Source organism: Equus caballus, chromosome 13, assembly GCF_041296265.1.
Source record: "Equus caballus isolate H_3958 breed thoroughbred chromosome 13, TB-T2T, whole genome shotgun sequence".
NCBI classification, from domain to species: Eukaryota; Metazoa; Chordata; class Mammalia; order Perissodactyla; family Equidae; genus Equus; species Equus caballus.
This window is the reverse complement of record NC_091696.1, coordinates 4,115,096-4,140,572: the sequence shown is the minus strand read 5'-3', so window position 1 is coordinate 4,140,572 and position 25,477 is coordinate 4,115,096. Positions and strand designations below refer to the sequence as shown.

The 25,477-nt window shown below is 61.1% G+C and overlaps 1 protein-coding gene across 2 annotated transcripts; it reads right to left on the bottom strand.

Annotated features, from left to right (window-relative positions):
• Nucleotides 1-21: 21 nt before the first annotated feature.
• Nucleotides 22-25,477, bottom strand: SLC29A4 (solute carrier family 29 member 4). Of its 2 annotated transcripts, none has more exons than XM_023655202.2 (11): nucleotides 25,380-25,477; nucleotides 11,872-12,054; nucleotides 8,616-8,747; nucleotides 8,267-8,380; nucleotides 7,662-7,790; nucleotides 6,544-6,618; nucleotides 3,983-4,227; nucleotides 3,248-3,389; nucleotides 2,970-3,157; nucleotides 1,943-2,183; nucleotides 22-1,044 (listed from the first exon to the last, which is right to left on the bottom strand). In XM_023655202.2, exons 2-11 carry the CDS (start codon nucleotides 12,041-12,043, stop codon nucleotides 905-907), a joined length of 1,578 nt encoding a protein of 525 aa, XP_023510970.1. In that variant the 5' UTR covers nucleotides 12,044-12,054; nucleotides 25,380-25,477; the 3' UTR covers nucleotides 22-904. The 2 variants fall into 2 exon arrangements, with proteins under 2 accessions (XP_023510970.1, XP_023510969.1); XM_023655201.2 differs by lacking the exon at nucleotides 25,380-25,477 and adding an exon at nucleotides 15,549-15,764.

Genomic DNA, 25,477 nt, shown 5'->3' with positions numbered 1-25,477 from the left:
ACGCTGCTCCAGAGGCGGTGGTGGGGCATCTCTGCCTTCATCTTTTAATGGCCAGTGCGGTACAGTCAGTGGACAGACACGTGGACAGGACACAGTGGGGGGGTGGGCACGGCTGCGCCGTGGGTGTGCAAGGGCAGGCCAGGCGCCCCCTGGAAAAGCCCGTCTTTGGCAGGATGCTCTGGAGGGTCCGGGCTTGCGTGGGACCTCTGCCCCTCCTGACTTTCCTGGGACTGGTGGGCATGTCACATCCCTCCTTGGGCCTCGCCCCATGTGGAGCAAGGCCTGGGTCAAGCTTTCAGTCAGGGCGTGGGGCCCTGCTCTGCGGCCCCCATACTGTGCCCACTCCTGTATCACGGTCACAGGAGGAGTCCGTGGAGGGGCCGGAGAAGTCGATGGGGGTCCCCAGTCAGGCACAGACCCCCCAGGCCCGCAGCCTCAGGTGGGTGCCAGGGTGGGTGGCATGGGTGTGCCCAGCTGTGGGTGCACCAAAGCCGTGGTCACAGAGGGGCCGGTGTGGACCGCAGTCCGAGCCCGTCCAGACCCGGGCTACGATCCCATTATGGCAGATGCGTTCTGTTCTGGAGAACCAGCATTTGAGAGCAGGGGACAGGCAGAGGCCGTGGGGTAACAAGGCTGGGGATGGACCCTCTCCACTGAGGTCTTCACGCTCAGGACGAGGGGCCCCCATGAAGGAAGGGCTGGCTCAGGTGCACCCTCACAGGTGCCACGGATGGTGTGAAGGGGGGCGGGGGCCTCCAGGCGGGGACACTGGCTGGTGTCTGCTCTCCTGGGTGGGGATGGCTGTGAGTGACCCCCCCAGGGCTGGGGCCCCTGGGTGCAGCCAGAGGGCGCAGGGCTGGTGGGGCCCCGGGTGGCAGCAGGCACTGCAGGTGGCGGGCCCGGCTCAGGGCCCGGCGGGGAGCGAGGCGTTGGCGGTGGCGGGGAAGCAGCTGCGGCGGGCGCCCCGCGTGAGGCTGTAGGTGCCGTAGGCCACGGCCGAGCCCAGCGTCAGCCCCGTCATGTAGGACACGGTCATGGTGTTCCCTGTGGACGAGGCCGGACTGAGCCCGAGGGATGGAGGGACTGAGGGACGGGGCAGTGTGCGGCCCTCGGGGGACCACAGCGGTGACCGCCGCCCGCTCCCGGGAGGTGGCTATCTAAGGACTGTCCCCCGTTTGAACACATGGGGCGCCCCGGGCCCTGCCTGCTTCCTTTCATCTCCAGCCTCCCATCTCCACAGCCTCCTCGTCCCAGACACCACGGGGTGTCTGCTGGGCATCTCCAACCTCCTGGGTCTGGTCCCCAAATCCAGTGCCCCTCCCACCACGCCCCCTCCCCAGCTCAGTGGACGCCAATCCAAGCTTGTTCCCCTGAGCGGCAGGCCCCAATCTGGGGAGTCCTTCTTGATCCTGTGTCCCTTTCTCACACCCTGTCTCCCAGTCTGTCAGCCGGGCCTACAGGCTCTCCTGTCAAAACAGATCCAGGATCCCACGGCACCCCCGCCCTGGTCCATGCCCCTGGCCTCTTGGGCCAGGACTGTTGCAGTAGCTCCTCACTGATGCCCTTTCTCTGCCTGATCCCTCTTCGCTGTCTGAACAGCACCAAAGGGGTCCACAGTCAGACCCTGTCCCTCCTCCGTACCCAGCCTCACAGCGACCCTCCCACCTCCTCCCTCCCCCGCCCTTGGCACACACTGCTGCTTCTGCCTCAGGGCCTTTGCACATGCTATTCCCACTTCCTGGAATGCTATTCCCTTGCATTATCATGTGGCTGACTCCCTCACTACTTCTTGGCTCAAAAGTCACCTCCTCAGCGAAGCCTTCCCAGACTGCTCAGCTCCTCTGGGATCATTGTTTTATCACCACTGTCTCCCCAGCACCTAGAACAGTGCTTGGAGGGGGGCTCCCGAGCTGTCCCCCGGGCAGGCCGAGCGGGGCCTCACCTGCCAGCTCCCGCTGCTTGGGGCTCACTTTGCCGGCCGCCAGGATCATGGGCACGCTGCCGAAGTAGCCGTTGCTGATGCCCATGAGCAGCGAGAACACGCAGGGCCAGGCGGGGTGGCGGAGGGCGGGCGCGCCGCTCGGGTACACGCACAGGATGAAGAGCGGGATGAAGACCAAGCGCAGGCAGGCGCAGGCCAGCAGGTGCGGGCCCCGCCAGTCCACGGGCAGGGCCGCCAGGATCTGCGGGGAGCCCGGCGTGAGGGCCCGCCGGCCTGGCCCATCCCCTGGACCCCCGGACCCCTCCTTACAGCCGGCATAGGCCTGCCGCGAGCCTGGACCCATTGCCACCCTGCCAAGTCCCCCTGTCAGTCCTCATGGCACCTTTGCGGGCGGGGGCCCTGGAGAAATGAGGACACCGCGGCCCAGAGGGTCACGCCCAGTTGTGTCACCTCGCACAGCGGGAGCACCAGGACGGGCAGCTGGGCCAGCTAAGGAAGCCGCGCTCCCTCTCGAAGCACAGACTTGTTTCCTGGCCCTCTAGCTGTGTGACTGCACGCAAATGGCTTGCCCTCTCTGAGCCTCTTCTGCGTTCATCTAGAGAAGGCCTGACCCAGAAATGGCAGCTTTGTTCCGGCTCCCACCCCCACCCTGCACTCGTGGCACGTGACGCTCTGCTCGAAGTCTCCTGGCCTCTTTGAGCCAACGGGGTACTTCCAGCGCCCGCACCTGTGCTGTCACAGACCCGTTCACTAGTGAGCGTGGAGCAGGAGGACGGCTCCGGGGACACGGCTGACACCCAGAGCACTCTGGGGTCAGTTGGGGGCCACCCTCCGAGGCCGTGATCTCAAACGGCACCCTTGCTTGATTCCACCCTCCCCACCGGACATCGTCAGCGCCGGGCCTGCCCCGCCCTGGGGACCCTCCCGCGGTGGCCCTGTGGTCTGACGGCTCTGCCAGTGGCATCCTGTCCCCCCTGTCCCCCACCGCCACCAGGGCCAGGGGCCGGGGTCGGGGCGGGCGGCCCACCTTGCCCACAAAGTCAGAGAGGTTGAAGACGGCCATGATGAGGATGGGCAGCCACTCGCCCAGGATGCAGTGGCGGATCTCGGACTCGAGACCCGGGAACAGGCACAGCGTGATGAAGTAAGTGACGGCGATGGACAGCATGTCGGCCCAGATGACGCGGGCCACCACGTAGCGGTGCAGCAGCAGGGCTGTGGGAGGCAGGCCGCGGGTCAGGGGACAGCGCCCTGCAGGCCCCCCCCCCACCCGCCCGCTGGCCCGAGTGCCACCCCCGGCCCCACCTCTGAAGGAGGGCCAGCTCCGCTTGACTCTCCGCTGAGGCACGTCAAAGCGCGTGTAGGCTCCCCCGCGGCCGCTGGTCACCTCGTGGGCCGGGCTGTCCTTTGGGGACCCACAGTTGGCCGGGGCTGGGCCTTGGTGCTCCTGGAGGGAGGGCGACGTGGGACGGGGTTTGGGCGGCAGGCTCCTCGAGGCCTCCTGCCCACCCTCCCTTCCTCGCTGCTCTTCAAACACCCAGCCTCTGAGCCTCCGCACAGGCTCTTCCCTCTGTTCCCACACCCTTCCTGTGAATCTTCACATCTCTCCCTCCACACGGCTCAGGTCTCAGCCCAGAAGCCACGCCTTGGGGCACCTCCCTGACTATTAAGAGGGCCCCTAGTTTCTCTCCTTTCTTGTGTGGGCCTGGTCACAGCACGCCATCCTCTGGCCGTCTGTAGATCTCTGGGCACCATGGGGGACCACGTTTCTGGCTCGCTGCAGTGTCCCCAGCTGAGAGCTCAAGTGACTCGCTGGATCAACGTCTGTGACAAGCCTGGCTGCCCCGCCATGCCCTCCGAGGGCCGGTCTCCTGAGCCTGATCCTACAGGGACCCTGGAGCACCCCCATCCTGCATCCCCCGTGCCCTCCCCAGCACCTGCCGCCACCAGAGGGCACCCTGCTCTCCAGCCAGGGGGCGCCGGCCACGGATGCGCGGGCCCCCAAGGGCGCCAACCCCGGTCCCCGGGCCGCGGACTCACGAAGCGGACGTCCCCGGCGGCGACGTCGTGGTGCACGCGGTAGCGGGACCCGGCCGGGTGGCAGTCGCGGGGCCGAGCCGTGTGGCGGCGCACGAAGCGGCTGCGGCGCACGAGCAGGTGCAGCAGGCAGCAGAGCAGCTCGAGGCCGGCGGACAGCAGGAAGAAGATGAGCGTGCTGGCGCGCTCGTCCGGCAGCAGCAGCTTCGTGAGGATGCGGCTCAGGGACACCATCACGCCCGCCGTGCCTGGGGGGACCGGACCGGGGCATGGCCTGGGCCCGCCCTCTCCACGCAGCCCCGCCCTCCACGCAGCCCCGCCCTCCACACTCAGCCCCGCCCCTGCACTCAGCCCCGCCCCCTCCACGCAGCCCCGCCCCTCCACTCAGCCCCGCCCTCCACACTCAGCCCCGCCCCCTCCACTCAGCCCCCACCCCCACACTCAGCCCCGCCCTCCACACTCAGCCCCGCCCCCCCACTCAGCCCCGCCCTCCACACTCAGCCCCGCCCCCTCCACTCAGCCCCACCCCCACACTCAGCCCCGCCCTCCACACTCAGCCCCGCCCTCCACTCAGCCCCGCCCTCTCAGCCCCGCCCTCCCCACTCAGCCCCGCCCCTCCACTCAGCCCCGCCCTCCCCACTCAGCCCCGCCCCTCCACTCAGCCCCGCCCCTCCACTCAGCCCCGCCCTCCACACTCAGCCCCGCCCCTCCACTCAGCCCCGCCCTCCCCACTCAGCCCCGCCCCTGCACTCAGCCCCACCCTCCCCACTCAGCCCTGCCCTCCCCACTCAGCCCTGCCCTTCCACTCAGCCCCTCCCTCTCCACTCAGACCCTCCCCACTCAGCCCCACCCCTGCACTCAGCCCCACCCTCCCCACTCAGCCCCGCCCCCACTCAGCCCAGCCCTCTCCACTCAGCCCCGCCCCCTCCACTCAGCCCCCCTCGCCTCCACTCAGCCCCACCCCCCACTCACCCCCCTGCCCTCTCCACTCAGTGCCCCCCTCCACTCAGCCCCGCCCTCCATACTCAGCCCCACCCTCCACACTCAGCCCTGCTCTCCACACTCAGCCCCGCCCCTCCACGGAGCCCCGCCCTTCCACTCAGCCCCGCCCTCACCACTCAGCCCCGCCCCCTTGTCCCCCCCCCCCACAGGTTTGCACTGCCCCCACTCCAGGCCGGCCCAGCCTCCACCCCAGTCGTCACAGCCCCACCCCTAGAAGGTGCTGCTCAGACCACCCCTCCCTGCCCTGCTGCCTGCCGCACACACACCCCCCGGAGCATGGATTGAGTGCATGCTGTGTGCCACCACTATCCTGCCCTGAAGACACAGTGGGGACAGCTCACAGGCCCTTCCTTCCCAGGGCTGGGGGGGAGGGTCACAAAAGTCACAGGAAACTCCAACAATTGTACATGATGAGGGGGCACGCGGTGACTGGGGCATGGCTGGGTGAGCTCTGTATGATCCAGTTTGAGGAGATGAAGAATGTGGGGGGGCTTGGAACGGTGTGGGGGACAGCTTGAGGTTGAGGGGGGCAGTGGGGGACATGGCAGAAAGCACGGCCTCCGGCAGCATTTGGGGGGTTTCGTCTGAGGGTGACCATGAGCCACTGGGCAGTGTCTGGCAGAGGCAGGTCATGGCCACTGTGGGCCACCCTGAGGGTGAGCAGGACTCCGAGCAAATCTTTTTTGGGGGGCCCCTGGCTACAGAAGCCACCCCAAATGGGCGTGCCAGCACCATTCTGGCAGCTGCAGCACCCTTGTCTGCACGACAAATGTGTCTGGCCCGCAGAAGTTCCTCTGCCTGCCTGCTGCCTTGCTGGCACCCAAGTCCACAGCCGAGAGGCCGGGAGCCCTGGGGGCATCCAGTCAACCTCATCATAGGGAGATGGGGCAGAAAGCCCCAAAGGGGAGGAATGGGGACCAGAGCCCACGTGGTCCAGGCCTGGGCCCAGCAGCCTGCCTGGACAGCATGGCTGACCCCAGCCCATCGAGGCACGCAAGGAACGGGGGGACAACTGGAGGACGGTGGTTCGAAGCGCGGGGCCCCTGAAGCATGGGGCTGGGCTAAGGGTGCTGCTGCCCCTGTGCAGAGAGGGGTGGCAGGGCAAGAGGCGGTCGGTCGCCTGGATCAGGGGCTGGGGTGAGGAGCTGGCCTGGAGGGCATGTCCGCACGCCTTGGAGAAGGACGGGGTGCTGGTAAGTTTCGGTTCTGGGCACGGGGGGCCGTGTGCTGAGCAGGGGCGGGTGGGAGAGGATGAGGTGGGCTTGGGAAGGGAGGTCTGAGAAGCCAGGTGGGGGAGCCAAGCAGCGGATGAGGGGCTCCGAGGAGAGCTTGGCGACATCCTGGGTATGAAGGGGCTCACCCCGTACACACATCACAGCCATGCCCCTCCCATCTGGGAGACCCCAGCAGCCAGGCGAGGGGAGGCGTTGGTCACTGTCCCCAGCCCAGGAGGCCTGGAGCTTGTGAGCCTGGTCTTGGTTGGGGGCACATCGTGGGGGGTCCCCAGGAAGAGGCTTCCAGAGCCGACAGCCCCTGCCCCTCCTGGGCTTGCAGATACTCACTCTCCCCGGTCATCACCCCTTGGGTGTACCTCTTGGGCAGCATCCCCGTGTACCCATAGAAGCTGGATTGCTGCACTTAAGAGAGAGAGAGAGGAGGGACCATGAGACACCGCTTATCAGCCGCCAGCTTGGAACGAAATTCCAGTCTGAGGACACCGTGCTGGCGAGTGTGCACGGTCGGGGACGCTAACGCCACTGGCGGCAGAGGGATATGGTCCCACCACCCTGCAGGGCGTGGGGAACAGCACTGCCCTTCATGTAGTGCGCGTCCTGCCCCCCACAGCCTCCCGGGGCTGGCCAGACTCCTGGACTATCTCTGGCCGATGGGAAATGGGCAGAAATGACACATGGCCCTTCTGGACAAGGGCGTGAAAAGCGCACGTGGACTTCCAGCCTTTCTTTCTTCCCCCCAGTGGGGTGACCAAAGGCCACGTGTCACAGACAGGGGCCACAGTCAACCTGAGTCCCAAGCGACTGCATGGAGCAGAGCCGCCCGCGATGTGCTGGGCATGCAGCGAGAGCCGGACGCAAGTCTTGTTCTGTGAAGCCACTGAGATTTCCGGGTCACTTGAGACTAGAGTGTAACCTCTCTCAGTCAACAATTGGCGATCTGAGGGAAGGGCCTGCGGAGTTCATTCTATTATTCTCGCACCCTTTCTGTAGGTTTGAAATATTTTCAAAATAAAAAGCTTTAAAATAATTAGTTTGGAAGCCACTACCCAAGAAAAACACGGTGACATAGTGACATGTGCAAGATGGTCCTTGAAGGCCAGGTTATATCGAGAAACCGGGGAACTGCTCCAGGGTCCATGTGGCACCCGGGGGGTGTGGACGTGTGCACAGTGCATGTGCTCTGGCACTGTGTGTGCATGCGTGTGGGGCAGTCGCTCTTTCTGTGCACCATGTGTGTGCACGCATGTGCTCTGTGCGTGCTCTGTGTGTGAGCACGCGCGTGGGGGCAGGTGCTGTGTGTGAGCACGCATGTGGAGTGTGCCTGTGGACACGTCCTGGCCTGGAGCCCGGCTTGTCTCGTGTCACACGCACCCCGCACGCGAACGGGGCGGGATGCACGGCCACGGTGGCACTCCGACGCTGGGCCCCAGCCCGCCCGGCCCTACCTGTGCAGCCGAAGGCCACAGTGCCCACGGCGGCCAGGTTGATGGCATACGCCTGGTCGCGAGAGAAGAGCTGCAGCCACACGTCACAGATGCTGACGAACAGGAGGGGGCCCAAGGCCAGGAGGTAGCCTGCGGGGGAGAAACCGGAGCGGGGGGCCATGAGCAGCTGGGGGGGCTCCCCCTCATCCCACCCCTCCTGTGGAGCCAGCTCTGAGAGGCCTCTCTCTCTGCCCTTCCCTTTAACTCTGGGAGGGCCAGGGCCAGGGTCTAAGAGGGCCACCTGGAAGGCTTCCTGGAGGAGGTGTCGTTGGAGCTGGGCCTTGAAGCTGGAGGTCGCCATGAAGACGGACGGGAAAGGAAGAGCAGACCAGGCCACGGAAGAGCGTGGGCCTGGACACACTGTGGGGCACACAAGAGCCCCCCTTCCCCGGGGCCAGGGATCCTTGTCACGTGTGCACCGCTGCAGGCCTGACCCTACACTCATTCAGCGAACCCCACATATTCCGTTTCACAGGTCCGGAGAGGGAAGCACAGACAGGAAGGGGGTGAGGGAGGGGCCGGGCAGGTGGGCACCAGGACCTGGGGGGGGGGGCGGCGGTGCGTACCGGCGGTGATCCTGGTGTGCAGGCTCAGTCTCTCCACGAGCGCGTTGTTCAGGAGCACGGCCACCAGTGCCACCAAGATGTAGGTGAGGCTCATATCGAACACAATCGAGGTCCCTGCGGGGGTCGGCCAGCCACAGGTGCTCAGGGGGAGCCCACCCCCACTAGGCGCTGCCTCCTCGCTCTGCCCAAGAGGGGCTGACGGCCCAGAGAGGGTGAGCGGCTGCCCTGAGGTCACTCAGCAATTCACTACCGAGCCAGGATTTGAATAACACGGGTTCCCCAGCAGGGTCCTGCCCGTGGGGTTTCCAGAGGGTGGCGGGTGTGCGGGGGCGTGACTCGGGGGACCCACCTGGGTACTTGTGATGCAGGAAGTCCACGTCGGTGATGAAGCTGTTGTATGGCAGTAGGAAGCCCACGCCAGCCAGCAGCATCGCAAAGTAGATGGCGTGGTAGCGATCGTCCGGGACTGGCTCCTCTGCCGCTAAACCCAGAGACACTGGGTGAGAATGGACCAGCCCACGCACGGCCACGGCCGCCACGCCAGGGCCGCAGTCCATCACCACGGCCACAGTGCACCACAGCACCCAACCCCGTGACAACCATCACCACGTCCACGGTCTGTCATCACCTTGGCCACCGGGTCCACCAGCATCATGGCGGCCATCACGCTGCCTTCTGTCCATCCCCACCGCCGTGGCTGCAATGCCGCTGCATCATGGCCATTATCATCACTGTCATGGCCACTGCAGTCACCTTCATTGTCACTATAACGAGGGTGATTGGCTCTATAGCTGCCACCAGCATCATGGCCACCATCACCATGGCCACTGTCCACCAACAAGAGGCCACTGCCACCACGACTATGAGCTTCGCGGCCACCGAAGCAGCCAGCTGGACAGATGGTGGGACAGCCTTCTGAAGACGCAGCTCAGGGGCCAGCTTGTGGGGCGGTGGCAGCATCCCCCAGGAGGCTCGAAATGAGTCTGATACGTGGGGTGACTCTCTCAGGGCCAGCAGCCTTGTGTCTGGGGACCACGGGGTGGATGTGGCATGGGACCGCTTACTATGACCTTTAGAGATCCACCAGCAAGACGCCCAGGTGCCAAAGGGAGGAAGGATGCTAACCAGAGACACGAGCATCCCGTCGCCCTGGAAACTAAGACGGCCGCCCCGCCCCTCCGGGCTCCTCCCGCCCCAACCGCCAGGCACGGAAGAGGGCACTGTCCCGGTCCTGCCCATCCAAGGGAAAAAGGAAGGATGTGCCCGGAGTCTCAGAGGACTTCTGCTCCCTGTGACGGACGTCAATGGAAAAACGACACAACCCAACTCCAGCAGGACTGCTAGCGGCCAGAACCTTCAGGAATGGAGGTTGGGGTCAAAGAACCAGGACCAGCCGAGGTGCCTAGTGGGCACAGGGGGCTACAGAATGGGAAGAGGAAGACGGTGGTTGTAAATACCAGCCGTGACCACGCGACCGGTCACAGACACGAGGACCGCAACGGCTATGAGCGTTTCTTCCCTGTTTTGACGTGAAATGTCTGCGCGTGTGTGTTAACCAAATATCTTTGTGTTATTCCCTCTCTTGTCCCCTTCTCACCTACCATAAGATGTGTAATAGTTAACTTTGTATCTCAGTATCTGAGTTACAGGGTCTCAAAGGGGATGTGTGCAGCCGGCCCGGTGGCGCAGCGGTTAAGTGCGCATGTTCCACTTCGGTGGCCCAGGGTTCGCCAGTTCGGATCCCGGGTGCGGACATGGCACAGCTTGGCAAGCCACGCTATGGCAGGCGTCCCACATATAAAACAGAGGAAGATGGGCATGGATGTTAGCTCAGGGCCAGTCTTCCTCAGCAAAAAGAGGAGGATTGACAGCAGATGTTAGTTCAGGGCTAATCTTCCTCAAAAAAAAAAAAACAAAACGGGGGGGTTGTGTAACAGCACACAGGATTTGGCATCTTCTGTGGAAAGGCTTGGGGTGGTGTTGGTTGTACAGGGGTTAGTTACGTCATGCGAGGTGGTGGCACGACTTTGCTAGTGCCTTTATTTGGAGATAAAGCGTGGTTTAAGGAGCTGTGTATGGGAGCCAAGCTGGCAAAGGGTGGACTGTGACGGTCGGTTGTATGGGTCCACTTGGCAGGCCGAATAGTCCCCAGTGATTCAGTCAAGCACTGATGGAGATGCTGCTGCCTCCTTAGTGGACTTTAAATTAATCAAGACGGAAATCGCTCCAGGTGGGCCTGACCTAATCAGGCAAAACCTTTAGGTCTTCCCAGCACTCAGAGACCCCCAACAGCTCGCGCCTGTGGGGTTTCAGCCTGTTTGTGATCTTCCTTCCTGACCACCTGCCTTACGGACTCCGACTTAGCCAGCCTCCACGTCAGCAAGCCCATTTCCTGCCATAAACCCGTATGTGAACGTACAGATCTAAGGCTGCATGTATCGACAGCCCTCTGTCTGTCTCCCCTCTGTCTGTCCATCTCCTACGGCCTCTCTTTCTCTGGGTGAGCCACCAAGTGACTGATCCAGACACTATCAGCAACGCCAGTACAGTTCAAACCGCCCCTGTCACGGCCACCACGGCCGCCATCCACGTCTGTGGCCGTGGCTGCACACGCCACATGCTATCTCTGGCCACACCTGACCAGGAGAAGTCTGGCACCTCAGGGACGGCCCCGAGCTGGCTCTGTGCACGCACTCAGGAGGAGCGAGGCCATCCCAGCCCACCCCAGGGCTCGTCCGGCAGAACCTCCATTCCCCATCTGCAAAGAGAGGGGATGGGGCCAGGGAACAAGCCCCCACTTCTGAGCCTGCAGGGGTGCTAGTACAGTCCAGACCCCCAAACACAGCTCTCACGTATGGGGGCCCTGAGTCCCAGGACAGTCCCAAGCAACGGCTTACGGATTCTTTCCCAAGCACACTGAAGGTGGCACCAGGAGCATTCTCTTTCACAGATAAAGACACCAAGCCCAGAGAATGGTGACCTACCCCAGGTCCCCAAGCAGGCGGGGGATGCGACCTGGGGTTGAGCCCGAATCTGTCTCACTCCAGATTCATGCGCCGCCCATTCTGCAAGTCTGAGCTCACAGGCACCCGGCCTATTCCCTTGAGGTGCGGAAACCGAGACTCAGAGAGGTTTAGGCCCTTGCCCAAGGTCATACAGCCGGATGGAAAATCAGGTCTCTGAACCTCATGGCCATCCTCCTCCTTTTTGGCACGTTCCCATCTGCCCTGAAGTGAGGCGTGGCTTACTCTGGCCAATGAAATGTGACCAAAGTGGCCTGTGTCACTTCCAGATGGAAGTTTTACGTGCAGTCTGGGTCAGTGCGTGGTTCACCAGCTGCCCTTTCTGCTGCCTGGTAGTCATGGGAGCCCCCGTAAGACGGAGCCTCCGCAGCCTGGCTCAGTGACTGCACGGGGCACACGGCATTGGGCTGGAGGCACGGAGCCAGCGGGATTGTTTCTTACGCAGCATATCCAGTCCGTCCTGACAGACATGGCCTGCCTACTCCATGCCCACCCCAGACTCCTGTCCCCCAGGCCCCAAGGGCTCACGTGCCCAGGTCCTGTTCGGGGCCAAACACACGCCCTGCCCACACCCTCACTCACCAGAGTCTGGAGAAACTGGGGTGCCCCCGGGCCCATCAGCCTGGCCTCGAGCAGTACCCACCGCCACCTCCTCCAGCTGGCCGCCGTCGAAGCTGAAGCTCATGACCATGCTCCTGTCCCACGGGCTTGCTGCACCAGCTTCCCGGAGCCGCTGGCTTCCCACGGAGCCCATGGCTGCCCGTGCTGTTGGGGGGAGAGGAGAGGAGGCGAGCTGAGGGGGTGACGAGGAGGGACCCCCACGCCCCACGGCTGAGCCCCGAGCCTGCACCGCCCCCTGCCGGAGCTGTCCTCACAATTCCTTCCACCGATTTCGAATCAGCGCCATGAAGGGCGCAAACCCAAGCGGACGAGTGACATCACATGATCTGTGTCAAGAAGCCCAGCCTCGCTGCAGTGGGGAGCAACGACCGAGGCCTGTGTGGGGGTGGCGGCAGTGGCCTCGGAGGCCTGCACGGGGGTGGTGGCAGTGGGCACGGAGGCCTGCCTGGGGGTGACGGCAGTGGGCAGGGAGAGAAATCAATGGAGCGGAGAAATATTTGGGAGGTGGAACGCCAGGACTTGGTGAGCAGTCAGAACACAGACACTAGTGAACACTTCGTGTGCCAGCTCTGTGCTCAGTGTCCCACGTATCGTCTCCCTCCGGGAGGGCTGCTGACAGTCACTCATTTTACAGCCAAGGAAAAGGAGGGTGAGACAGTCACTCCCCCTTGCCCCGTCACCCCACTCTCACAGGCTGTCAGGGGTGGAGCCCGGACCCAAACACAGGCCTGTGGGACACCCCAGCCCTCCGTTCTGGGGCCAACCACCTTCAGGGGCAGGAAGTGCTTCCTTTGCTCTTGCCTCAGTTTCTCTTGCTTCAGTTCCAATCTGCCAGCCCTTGTCTTTGGAGGGAAGGAAGGAGCTAACTGATGCACGATGGAGAGACGCTCCCCCTACTGTGTAGGTAATGCTGGGTGGGGGGAAGTCTAGTTTTTTCCCTAAAACTTTATCGATTTGTTTTTCTAAGGACTTTTATTCACTCATCTGATTGCAAAAAGGATACCTGCTCCTCGTAGAGAACGTGGGACAGAAATGGGACACCATGGCATCGGGCACTGAGGATGGCACCTCTGCCTTCCCAGCCGGTGAGCATGTGTGGTGGAACCCGCAGAAGAAGCCGGGAGAAGGACCCCACGTGCCTGAGTTACTCTGATTTTCTCTGAGGTTGGCACACAGCCATTCCCTGCTCCCCCCCGTTTCATCTCATTTTCTCCCGCTCTCCTGCCTCAGTTTACCCACTCGCTAGCCCCCAGATGGGTGGTGCTGACCAGCTACTGAGCGCCTCCTCCTGGCTCCTTCCTCTTTAGCTAATTCTCCATGGAGAGTTCTCATCAGGGCCTGGGAGCTGGAGACGCCCCTGCTTCCAGTCAGTCCTGGGGACTGGGGATATTCTGGCCCTGACAACGGGGGGCTGACCTGGCTGATGGGCCCCAAGAGCAGTGGAGAAGGGGGTCGGGGGCTCCCGCTTCGGGGGTCTGGGGAGCAGGTGTCACTCCCCTCCAGGCTCAGTCCTCTTCCTGGGCTCCCCCACCCTGGGCCTCCTGCCACAACTGGAGCTGGGGGACCAAGCTCGGCCTGGATCTGAGTGACCGTGGCCTTGGCCAGGATCCTGCGCTGGAGGCCTGGAGATGCTCAGGCCCCACCCACCCAGCTTCCAGCTACGGAACCCTCCTCCCTCCAGCCCTCTGAGGACGTGAGCCCAGCCTAGGGGACAGCCGAACCCTGACCCCTGGCCCGGGCTCAGCCAGGGGTCCCCAAGCCAGCAGCGCCCAGACATGCCTGCCTCCACGCTGAGGTTTCCGCCCCGCCAGAGGCCACGCCACCGGCCGCGGACGTGCTCAGCATCCAGCCAGCAGGCGGCCCCACAGCTCCCTCTGGCTCGGTCACCCACACTGCCCGCCCCAGCCACTGTCCCCGCGTGCTCCTCCAGGCCCCCTCCTTGAGGGGGATCTGGCTCCCCCTACCGTGGCCCCATGGCCCCTCAACACGACCTCACTGGCCTGGCCAGAGGGCAGGTCTCACAGGGTGGTGGGGCAGGGGTGCACTGAGGGGGCCCCCCTTCCTGGGCCGCAGGCTCTACTCGCCCCTCCTCAGACCCCTCCCGCTGCACCGGGGCAGCCCAGGGCCTCAGACCCTCCCCACTCGCTTCTGTGTCCTCCTTGAGTTAAAACTTAAGAGCATGCACGGGGCTCCTCTCTGCAGCCCCCACCCCATCAGGACCCCTGGGTGCCCGCCCGGAGAGCAGCTGAGAAGACCCAGAGCATTGCTCTGGCCCTCAGCTCACGGGTCCCTGCTTCAAGCCCTGGGCCTCAGTTTGCCCACCTCCCTCTGGTGGGTAAGAAAGTACTTCACAAATCATGGGTGGGGGGGCACGGGGGGAGTTCAGCAGTCACACAGGCCACCACCTCGGGGCACTGCTGGGGGCCGGAGAGGGCTCCCCACCCCAGGAGTCCTGAGAGGCCGGCTCATGCCCCCACCCTGCAGAAAGGGAGACCGAGGCACAGAGAGCCGAGGCTGGGGCTCACACAGCCCGCTGGGCCTCCTTTCGTTCCCCCATTTCAGCAGGGACTCAGAGGACACTGGTTCCAAAGGAGCCCCAGGCATCGTGGAGGTGCTGGGTGTCTGGACCCCAAGGCCAGGCTGACCCCTCTCCAGGCACGTGGCGCCTCCAGCCAGCCAGAGGGAACGAGGGACCCGAACTGCATTTGGAAAGCCAGCCCGCTGGCCCTCCTCCGGCCTCCTGCTCCCTGGGGGTGTCCAGCCCTGGCCAGTGGACGCCCTGGGACGGCCCTGGGCCCCTGTGCCTGGGCCGCCTGGTGCCTCCTCTGCAGCCCTTTCCCCAGCCCCGGTTCTCGACTGCCCCAGCTCCTCCAGTGGGTTCTGCTCACGGGAAAGTGAGTTTCCAGACCCTGGAGCCGCTCCCTTCCTGCAGCTCCCGGAGGACGGGCAAACGCACTGGCCTCAGGAGCTGGCTGGTGGCAGAGCAGCCAGGACCCAGCCCCTGCCCCTGGCCTTGGTTTCTGCAGGTGTAGACGCTGGCAGCACCCCACCCCCAAGCGCCTTCTGCCTGCCTGGCCCCATCAGCAACAAAGTTGGTTCCCAGGCCTGCGCCCCTAGGCAAAGGACAGACTCCCCGGGCCACCACCGCGAGGTGACCCCGGGCACAGGCCCCGCCTCTTCCAGCCGGCTCTCCCCAGAAGTAGGAGGGGGCTGGCTGGGGAAGCGGTGAGATGGGGCGGAGGGGGGCCAGGAGGAACTTCAGGTGGAAGGACCTTTAGGAGGCGCCCGGGGAGAAGGGGGCGCCAGGGCCCGGGCATGGCCTCGGGCCACCGGCCACTCTCCTCCTTCCCGGGTCTGGGTCCTGCGCTCACACTTGGGCTGGCGTGGGGCTGGCCCGGTTCGGATGCTGGACGAGCGGTGGAGGTGGGCGCCCTCTCTTCCCGGGACAGGGACTGGGGTCAGGCGGGGGTCTCAGAGTCCCCAGGGTCACGCGCCCCCGGCCCTGGCCTCGGCTGCCCGAGCCGGCGCGGAGGGGGAGGGGGCGCGGCGCGGGGCCGCGCGCCGCAGACAAAGGCTCCGACAGGTCCCCGCGCCCCGGCCGCGCCCGCCCCGCCCGCCCCTCCGCGGGGACCGCTTACCTGGTCGGCCCGGGGGTCCTCGGCGCGCCCGGCCCCGCCCGCGCCCACCGCCCCCGCGCCGGGACCCCTGGGCGCCCGCGCCCCGGCCCGCTGCGCCCCGCACCCCGCCTCGGGCCGGGCGCGGCCGGCGTCCTCCGCGGTCCCTCCGCCGCGCCCGGGTCGCCGAGCGCGTCCGGGGGGCGCAGCGCAGCGCAGCGGCGAGCACAGCCGGGGGCCCGCGCTCCGCCCCGGCCCGCCCCCACGGCGAGCCCCGCCCCGCCTCCCCTCCTTCCGTCCTCCCCCCTCCTCCTCCCCATCCCGCCCCGCCTTCCCATACTCTCCCTCCTCCTCCTTCTCCTCCCCCTCATCTCCCCATCCCGCGGCCCCCCGCAGAGGCGGGGATGGGGCGGAGGCTGACACCCCAGGGGGGCATGGTGGCCCCGGTGACCTCCCGGTGACCTGCGGCTGATCTAGCCCACCTCCCCCCATCCCCACCTCCCGGCCTTGGTGCCCAGGGCTACTGCCCCAGTCCCGCCCCCGGGTCCCCTCGCCAGGGAGGGAGGTCTGCGACTCAGGGTGGGTGGGTGTGACAGGTCACCCAGACGACCAGACTCCCAAGTTTTGAAGGATGAGGAGGAGGCCGCGGGCTGAGCCCGTGCAGAGCACCGATTCCAGCCAGGTCTGGGGGCATCGTCGCCCCCTGTGCCGCTCCCTCGGCTGGTCCCCACCCGCTGCCCAGTCTCCTCTCCCCCTAGCGTGGGATCAGACCCTGACTAGGTCCTTTTGCATCCCGCAACCTCAGTTTTCTCCCAGGTGGAATTACAATCCTGCTCTCAGGGTTGCCAGCTGAGCACCCTTGTCTCCGTGCCTCGGTGTCCTCGTCTGTGACGTGGCCCTCAGGGAGACTGTGCTGAGGCTCAGGAACCCTTGCCCCGGGGGAGGAGCCCACCGGGGCCCTGGCACCGCAAAGGAGCCAGTGATGGGGTCGCAGGGAGGTTCCTTGCCCGGAAAGGGGTCTGCACAAGGCGAGAACAGGAACCAGGTGGGAGGCAGCGTGCCCCGGGTCCCTCCGGAGCCCAGGCCTGTCCATGGGAATCAGGCAAGTCCCCTCCCCACCCACGACAGAGTTAGCTGGGTGGGGTCAACACAGGGGCTTGCAGGGCACGCGCCAGCCTCCCCCCTCATCCAACTAGCTCCTCCTCCTGCCTTGAGACCACCTGCCATCAACCAGGAGGCCCCAGAGGTGCCTCCGTTCACAGCTGTGTTCAGCACCGGCCCTCAAGGCCTTGCCCTTCTCTCCTGAGAGAGGACGCCCCTGCCCCCTAGGAGTAAGAGCCTGCCTCGCCTTCCTCTGGATCCTCAGTGCTGGGCAGAGTGCCTGCACACAGCAGGAGCCAAATACTTGCTTAAGGGTGGACTGAACCGGGTGCTGAGAGAAGTGTGCTGGGAGGATGCTGCTAGTGCCCTCAGGGGTGGGAGGCGGCCCCCTGCCCGTCATCTGCTGGGGGAGATGGCCAGCCGTTCCCAGTGGTTCATCCGAGCTGACGAGCCTGCGCCCTCCCCTGGGTCTGGAGCTCTGAAAGGGGACCCTCAGCCCGGCAGGGAGCCAGGCCGGGCTGTTCTGGGCGTGAACAAAAGGTATTGCGTGTGTGTGAAACTGTTACAGGTACGAGGGACACATCGGAATCCCTGCCCCATTGGGTTTCAGTCTCATGGGGGACACTGGCAATAATGGGGTACTCTCGTTCCGGGAGGCGTCCGATGCCTGGGAGACAATAGACGGAGTGAGGGCCTACGGAGAGCGAGCCTATGGGGCCGGGGCGCCCGTCACCATCTAGGGGTCAGGGAAGACCGCTCTAGAAGGTGACACTGGAACTGAGAGACCTGAACAATGGGAAGGCGCCCACGGTGGGAGGTTTGTGGTAAGTAAATGTGCTCCGGGCAGAGGGATCAGCCAGCGCGAAGTCCTGAGGTCAGAGAAAGCTCTATAGTTAAGAAAAAAAGAAGGCCGGAGTAGCAGGAACAGAGGAAGGGAGAAGAAATCGGGCGTCGGGCAGAAACCAGCCTGAGGGCGTCTTGCTGGCTGTGGGAAGGCACTGGAGCCCCATGGAGTGTTTCAGGCGAAGGAGGGAGCAGGACGTGACCTAGGTGTTTTGCTGGTGGGAGTGCAAGTTAGAACAACGGTTCTGGAAAGTCAATCGGCCTGAAAAACACGCTCAGCCTTTGATCCAGAAAATCCAGCCCAAGGAAATGATTCTAAATATAGAAAGGGCTTTATATGCAAGGATGTTCGTCATAATAGCCAAACATTGCAAATAGCCAGTTACCCGAGAAGAGTGGCTATGGAATATTCACCACGGTGGGGGGTGGATGGCGCAACTGTCATCTTCGAAAACCCCAGGGGAACCATGGAATAAGGTGAAACCACACAGAGAAATGGCAGGTCACCCCCAGGGTGGACGGTTCTGAAGCGTTTCTAGCAGTGTGGCAAGCTGGCGGCGTGCAAGTGTGACATGAGAGAGAAACAGGAAACGAGGAGAAATACGAAAGATACTTTGCACTTGGTGCCAAAAAATTGGAAGAACTGGGTGAAACGATTTTCTGGGAAAGTACGAACGAGCAGACAAGCTGTTATCAGACGACAGAAATTTAAATAGATCAATTACTAGAGAGGAAGGAGAGAAGTTTGTTAAACGACGAGTCCTCTGCCCCCACAACCCCCGCTTACGCCGTTTCACACATTTCCAGAATTCTACCAAACCGTCAAAGAAGAGAGCGCCACAAGGTGATTGAAATATTCCGGAGCACGGGAAAGAAGAAAGAAATTCCTCAAGCTCACGAAGATTTCTCTAAGGAGACAACAGACTCGTCCCCCCCCCCCCCCCGACCCCCGCTGCTGTGAACATCAGTGTAAAATCCTAAATAAAATAGTAGCCACAGGAATCAGGGGCACCTTAAAATAAGAACAGGACATTCCAAATGCAAGATGGTCTCAGGTAAAGGGTGCTAGTAACATAACTCATTGTATTAATAGGTCAAAGGAAAAATCATCTGATCCTCTGTATAGATGCTAAAAAGGCATTTGGGGAAAAACGACATTCATTGTTAATTTTATTTTTTTTTTTTGAGGAAGATTAGCTCTGAGCTAACATCTGCTGCCAATCCTTCTCTTTTTTGCTGGGGAAGACTGGCCCTGAGCTAACATCCGTGTCCATCTTCCTCTGCTTTATATGTGGGACGCCTACCACAGCATGGCGTGCCAAGCGGTGGCATGTCCACACCCGGGATCCAAACCGGCGAACCCCGGGCCACCAAAGCGGAATGTGCACACTTAACCGCTGCACCAGTGGGCCAGCCCCCTTTCTTAATTTTTTAAGAATCCTCCTAAAATAGGAATCTGTGAATCTTTATGGTCCTGAAGCAGAAGACCTCTCTCTCCACACACGGGACAAGGCTCGGATGTCTGCCCTCACCTGTTCTGTTACCTTCTGCCCCTCCCCTCTTCGGCGTCCTAGTCGACACTGATACCCAAGAGAAAGAAGGAAGATATATAAAAACTGGAAAAGAGGAGTTACATTGTTATTCACAGGGGACAGGATTACATAGCTGGGAGATCCAAGGGACCCTAGTAAAGCCCTTTAAGAGATTCCACAGCCTTCCTACCCGGGCGCAGCAGACAGAGAACCGCAATCAGAGAAAAGAATCATTGACGACAGGGACAAAATAGATGGAATTCCCCGGAACGAGCTTAATTAGCAATGTTCAACGTCTGCATGAAAAAAACTGTAAAGGGACATGAGAAAACTCTGGTGAGAGACTCAGGGGAAGATAGAGATGATGGCGAGTTATCTTTTGGAGCCTGTTAAACTGATCCTGAAATTCATATGGGAAAATGAATTTGCGAGACCAAGGCCGGAAAAAACTGTGAAGGAAGAGGAATGCGGAGGGATTGACTTGTCAGATACAAAGTATCAACTCAAGCCGCCACCGCTGTGGCAGCTCAGGGCTGGCCTCTGACGAGATGGACCCGTGAAGGGCACAGAACGGCGGTTCCAGAAGGCGACCCAAACGCGTGCATTGATAGCAGTATGTTTTCATGTGAGTGAGAGACGGATGGATTATTCTGTACATGGTGTTTGCCTCATTGGGTGACAATCTACAAATAAAATAAGACAAAATTGGGTCCCTACCTCATTCCTGGTACTCAAACCAAAACCAAAACCAAAACCAACAAAAATAACTAACAACAAAAAACTCCAGATTTCTGTTTTTAATAATCTCATAGAAAAGAAGTTCCTTCTAAGCGAGACACAAAACTCAGAAGCCATAAATGAAAAGACCAGCACATTTGACTGTTTCAGTAAAAAATATAAACTTCGTGCATGGAAAACCCCATCACAAACAAAATGAAAAAGATAAATGCCAGAGTGGGGAAAATATTTGCAACACGTATGACAGGTAGTGGGCTTGTTTCCTTAATGTATAAAGAGCATCTATAAATCAAAAAGAAAAAGACCAGCAACCAATAGAGAAGATGAGAAAAGTACATGAGCGGACAATTAAAAAAAATGAAAACACAATGGCTTCGGCATATGAAAAATTGCCCAACTCCACACCTAGTAAGAGAGGTACAAATTAGAACTACACTGAGAGGCCATTTTTTTCTCAGCATATTGGCAAAAGCCGAAAAGTTTGAAGTCAGTGTTGGCAAGGTGAGAGTAGGATGCCCTCCCATCCTTTATGGTGGGAGTGTAAATTTATACAACTTCTATGGAGGGAAATTTGGCACATCAACCTCAAATTTAAAATGCACAAATTATTTGTTCCATGAATTCTATTTTTAAGAATCTATACAACATTATATTTGCACATCTGTTCAAAGCTGTGCATCCAAAGAATATTTGTTGCGTTTTTGTAACAGCAAAAGATCAGAAACAAGCTCAGCGTCCAGCAGTACAACAGGATACTACGCAACGTTACAAAGATTGAGACTTGTACCGATTGGGAGCGATTTACAAGATACACTGTTCAGTTAAAAAAGGAAAAGCAAGGTGCAGAAAAACGTGTGTAATGACTAATTTTGTATGTCAACTTGGCTGGGCCACAGTGCCCCGATATTGGTCAAACATTATTCTGGACGTTTCTGCGAGGGTGTTTTTGGGTGAGATTTACATTTAAATTGGTAGACCCAATAAAGCAAATTGCCCTCCATAATGTGGGTGGGCCGCGTCCAATCAGTTGAAGGCCTGCATAGACCAAAAAGCTGATCTGCCCAGAGCGAGAGGGAATTCTGCCAGCAGGTGGCCTTTGGACTGGAGATTAGGGGGTTGGGGTCGGAGAAGAGATGCTTATTTTTACTTTAGCCTTTTGTAAACTATGAATTTTTTAACATTAAGTGGGACACGCAGGATACACAATTATGCATACCATATACTCGCTCCACGTAGAGAAAAAACTAGAAAGCAGTACAGCAGAATTAGTCCGCGGTCGTCCTTGACCGTGGGGGTGCAGAGGCAGCGTTTCCTTCTCTATTTTTCTTCCTTGTCCATAGTAAGCCCATGTCAGCCTGTTTGTAATGCTTGTCGCCGTGCACGCATTTATCAGGAAACACTGAAACTATGTTTGTGTGTGGAGACGGACGTCTCGTCTTCACGGTTCCCACGCTCTCCACACACCCCCGGCTCCTGCCAGCATCAAGTTACGTGGGGACGGGGGGTGAAGGACCTTCGAGTCTGGGAAACGGCTGTTCAGATGGGGAGAAACTTTGGGGTTTAGATTAGGGCCAGGGCTGGTTTTCTGGTCCGGGGGTGTGATTGGTGTTGCCCAGGGTCCAACGGACCTTAGCAGGGGCTCGCGGCATGGTGGGGATTCAAGCCTGCGTTCTGGGGGCAGAATGGGCTGCCCACTGGAAAGCCTGACGGTATGAGGAGCCTGTCTTCAGTGCAAATGGACTCGGAGCTCCTCCCACCAACAGGCAGAATAATTTCCCCGCTGCGTGGTTCTGTGTTTGTGCAGGTGACTCACGCCCGCCGGTGGGATGACAGCAGCTGTGATAAACCAGAGATCTGGAAAGGCCCAGGCTGGCCTCCTGAGAGATGGGTGACCTAGAGCACAGCCACACGGCGGAGGCCGTCCCGGAGCAGCTGACCGCCAGCCAACCCCAGACCCATGAGCAAGCCGGTCAAGATCAGCAGAGCCACCCAGCCGACCACCCCAGATGCTCAGAGGGCTCTGTTGGGGTGAGTGGCAGATCCAGGGGATGGGTTCTCTGTGGGGGGTGCCAGGGTGGGCTAGGCTCAGGGCCAGGCCTATGTCACTGCCGGTGACGCCTGGGCCTCGCTGACCGCAGCAAGGACTCTGCTAATGGATGAAAAATGCAGCCAATTAAGGTCCCATGGAATGAGCCAAGGAGGGGCCGTGGCCAGACCTGTTTTGTCATCCGGGCTCCTGAGGGCAGCCGCGTTGGTGCAGGCAGGGGCTGTAGTGGGATCTGCATCACGGACAAGTGAGCAGGGGGCTGCCACCGCCAGGGACCAAGGCTCCTGCTGTGTCCTCACTTGGCAAGTGCTGAGCGCTGTTCTAAATGGCCTCTGATGTTCCCCAAATCATCCTTCAGTAGGTTGGCTCCCTCCTTGGTCTCTTGGCTTCCCTCGCTCAGCCTCCAACCACCCTCCCTAGGCAGGCAGAGCGTGCTTTCTAAAAGGTGTCCTTTTCCTGCTAACACTCTCCATGATTCCTCAGTGACCACAGGGATAATACCCAAAGCCCAGTGTCTTCTGACCCCGGCTGACCTGTTTCCTTCCACACGCTCACTTTGGAGGAATGGGTGGTAAGGGTGGGTAGGCCAACGGTCAACTTCCTCTGCCTCAGGCCCCGCCAGCAGGGAGTCAGCACAGCTGCTCAGTCCCATCTGGTATAATTCCTTTAAAAGCTCTGTGGGTTTCCTGTGTATCAGATTACAACACACTCCATTAGGTCAGAGCTGTATCCACACATCTCTTTGAGATAGCCTCTCTCTGTTCTGGGCTGTGGGACAAGGCCCTCGAGAGTTCTAGCAGCTCTCCAGTCCAGCAGAGGGAGTCTAAGATGCATGCTTTTAAGATTCTTAGGAGCCTCTTAGCTGTCTTTGACTCCTGACAGTGGCACTGTCAGATTTTGCTTGACCTGAGACCATGTTTTATTGGCAACACTCTACATCTGATCTTTGCCTTAGGGTGAAGCCTTTCCTGGGGGCTCTTGGGTTTCTTACTCCTGGTGGCCCATCTAACCAACCCTCCAGGTGGGTGCCCTTGTGCACCAGTCTCAGGGGAGGCACTTGGGGTCCAAGCCAGATCGTGTGGAATAACTCCCACTGCTTCAGTGACAATAGCCATCAGCCTGCTCACCCGCTATCCATTCCTTCCCGAGGAGCAGGAGCCACCCCAGTTGGCCAAGGCCCACCAAGGCGTGTCAGTTTGGGGAGACGTGCCCACCCAAAGGCCAGTGAGTGGGTTGAGGTATAGAATGGGTTGGTTTAGAATGAGGTATAGACTGGGTTGAGGGGCGAAAGGGACTCAAGCCTAAAAAGAAGCTACATGCCCACAAAAGACGTATACACGTTTTACTCATAATAGTCAAAGTCTCGAAACAACCCAGGGGCCTATCAGGAGGAAGTGGTTCAACAGACCCTGGTCCATCCGTAGCGTGGAATACTACGCAGCAATGAAAAGGAACAGGCTCCTGATACCCCCGCCCCTGGGATTACTCTCAAGCGTATCGTGCTGACCAAAAGAGACAGACGCAAGGGAACACAGACTGTCTGGTTTCATTCATGTGACGTTCTAGACGACGCAAATGAATCGGAGGTAACTCAGATGGTTATTACCCTCGGGGAGGGCGGGCGGCAGGAGGGAGCTAGTGGGGTGACGGTAATGCTCATATCCTGATAGAGATCTGGCTCACACGACGTGGCCATCTGTCAAAACGCAGTAAATGTTCACTTTAGACGTGTACATTTCACTGCCTGTAAATTTTGCCTTAAAAAAACCCCCCAAAACCCACACTAAATATGGACCTCTAGCTAATGACATGCAGGTTTAGGGGTGACGGGTGATGGCGTCTGCAACTGACTTCGAACTGCATTAAAAAAGGAAGATGGATTGGTGGATGGACAGCGGGATGGCGAGACGGACCTCAGAAAGCAAACGGCAAAATGCAGGCAGTGGGCATACGCGTGTTCCTGGCTTGTTCTTTCGACTCTTCTTTATGTTGAGAATTTTCATAATAAAATGTTGGGGTTGGGGGAGAAGAATAAAGGGAACCCAGCGGTGCGCACCCCACCGCCGCCCGCGCCCGCCGCTCCAGCGGGGCTGTTCCAGGCCACGCGGCTGTGCCATCTGCTTCCTGCAGAGCTCAAACCTAATTTAGTCGCAACTTATTAACTTAAAGCCCATTAGAATCTTCCCGTCAACCTGCGCAGGCAGCCAAGAGCCAGACAGAGCCCAGAGTGAGGGGCCTGCTCGGGACACAGCCGGGGAGGGAGCGGCTGGCTGGGCAGAGGGACAGACGCTTCCGGGGTCTGGGCCCAGCTGATCATGGAGGGTTGAGGGTCTGCCACCCCTTGGGGTCTCCCCCTGGTGCAAGGAGCGGCCTTCCTCTGTGTCACTTCCTCCAACTCTTGCTCGAGTCACACAGCAAGGCCAGGCCAATGCTGGTCCCTCCTCAGCCACCCCTGTCTGTCCTGTGGGTCATGCTGCCCCCCGGACCCCCCGGACCCATAGGTCTGGAGATCAGATGGAGCCGTACCCCGAGCCAGGCTTCCAGGACAGAAGCCCCCAAGCCTATGTGGCCTCCCGGGGCCCTCAGGACAGCCCTGGACAGCCAGCGATGGGGGATGAAGCCTCCAGGGGCCTCCGCTGGAGACCGGCCCAGATGGCGGGAGCTGCCTGGCCCGGCTCCAGGGCTCTTAGCTGGAAGAGCTCTTCATTACGGCCACCGTGCGGCAGGCTGGCGGGGACGGGAGCCCAGGGGGACCCTCCCCCTCCCTCCCTGCCGGCCCCACCTCCTCTGTGCTCCTTCCCGCCTGGACCCCACGCCCCATCTGGGCGCCTGCCTGCCCTGGCCAGCACCTCTCTGAGCCAGCAGCCACACCCCATTTCCCAGGGCTTCCTCCCTCCCCCCGCCCCCACGATGAGGCGCCCCTCTCCCAAGCTTTCACCCGCCCGTTCCTCCACCTGGAGGGCCTGCCCATCACCGAGCACACTCCCCTCCACCCCACCAACTCCTATTCATCCGTAACGCCTCAGCGCCACAGGCCCCTCCTCCAGGGGGTCTCCCCTGACTGGCGTGGGACGGCTGACCCTGGGAACTCAGTCCTCCAATCCTCACCACGCCTCTGAGGGACGCTCGACGACGCCCTACTTGACAGATGGGATGAGGCCCAGAGAGGTGAAGACACTTGCTCAAGGGCACTCAGCGAAGGAGCCTTGAGGAGTTCGCTCCTCACTGGGTCTCGGGGCAGCGCCGGGGCTGGCGGGAGGCTCCGTAAGTGAAAGGGGCTTGGTGAATGGACTACCATCAGGGTTGGGGGCAGAGCGGTGCAGGCCCCTACTGTGCGGGCCCCCGCTGAAGGAGGCAGGGTGTTGGCCTCTTACAGAGACCTCCCGTCCCTGAGCACCGACCCGGGAGGTCACGCCCTGCTCCTCTGGAAGGAGCACGCCCATTTCACAGATGCAGAAACGGATGCCAGAGAGCCTGAGGCTGGCCCGGGGTTTCCCAGCTAGGCGCCGAGGGAGCGGCAGAGCCCGGACCTGACTCAGGACAGGCTGGCCAGCCCAGGCTCCTGACCATGCCGGGGCCCTGCCCAGGGCTTACCTGGGGCTCCCGTGCTCCCTCTGAGGCCTCTCCGGTGGAGTCAGAGCTCACCCGTCAGACACACCGCGTGCAAAGGAGCCTTTGTACTCTCTATTTAC

Excerpts from the sequence above, each read along its gene's own strand:
- SLC29A4 (XM_023655202.2), bottom strand. The coding sequence starts at position 12,043 with ATGGGCTCCGTGGGAAGCCAGCGGCTCCGGGAAGCTGGTGCAGCAAGC. Across the intron at positions 7,791-8,266 it reads GCACACCAGGATCACCGCCG|GCTACCTCCTGGCCTTGGGC; the intron begins GTACGCACCGCC and ends TCTCCCCCGCAG. Across the intron at positions 2,184-2,969 it reads TCTCTGACTTTGTGGGCAAG|ATCCTGGCGGCCCTGCCCGT; the intron begins GTGGGCCGCCCG and ends GGCTCCCCGCAG.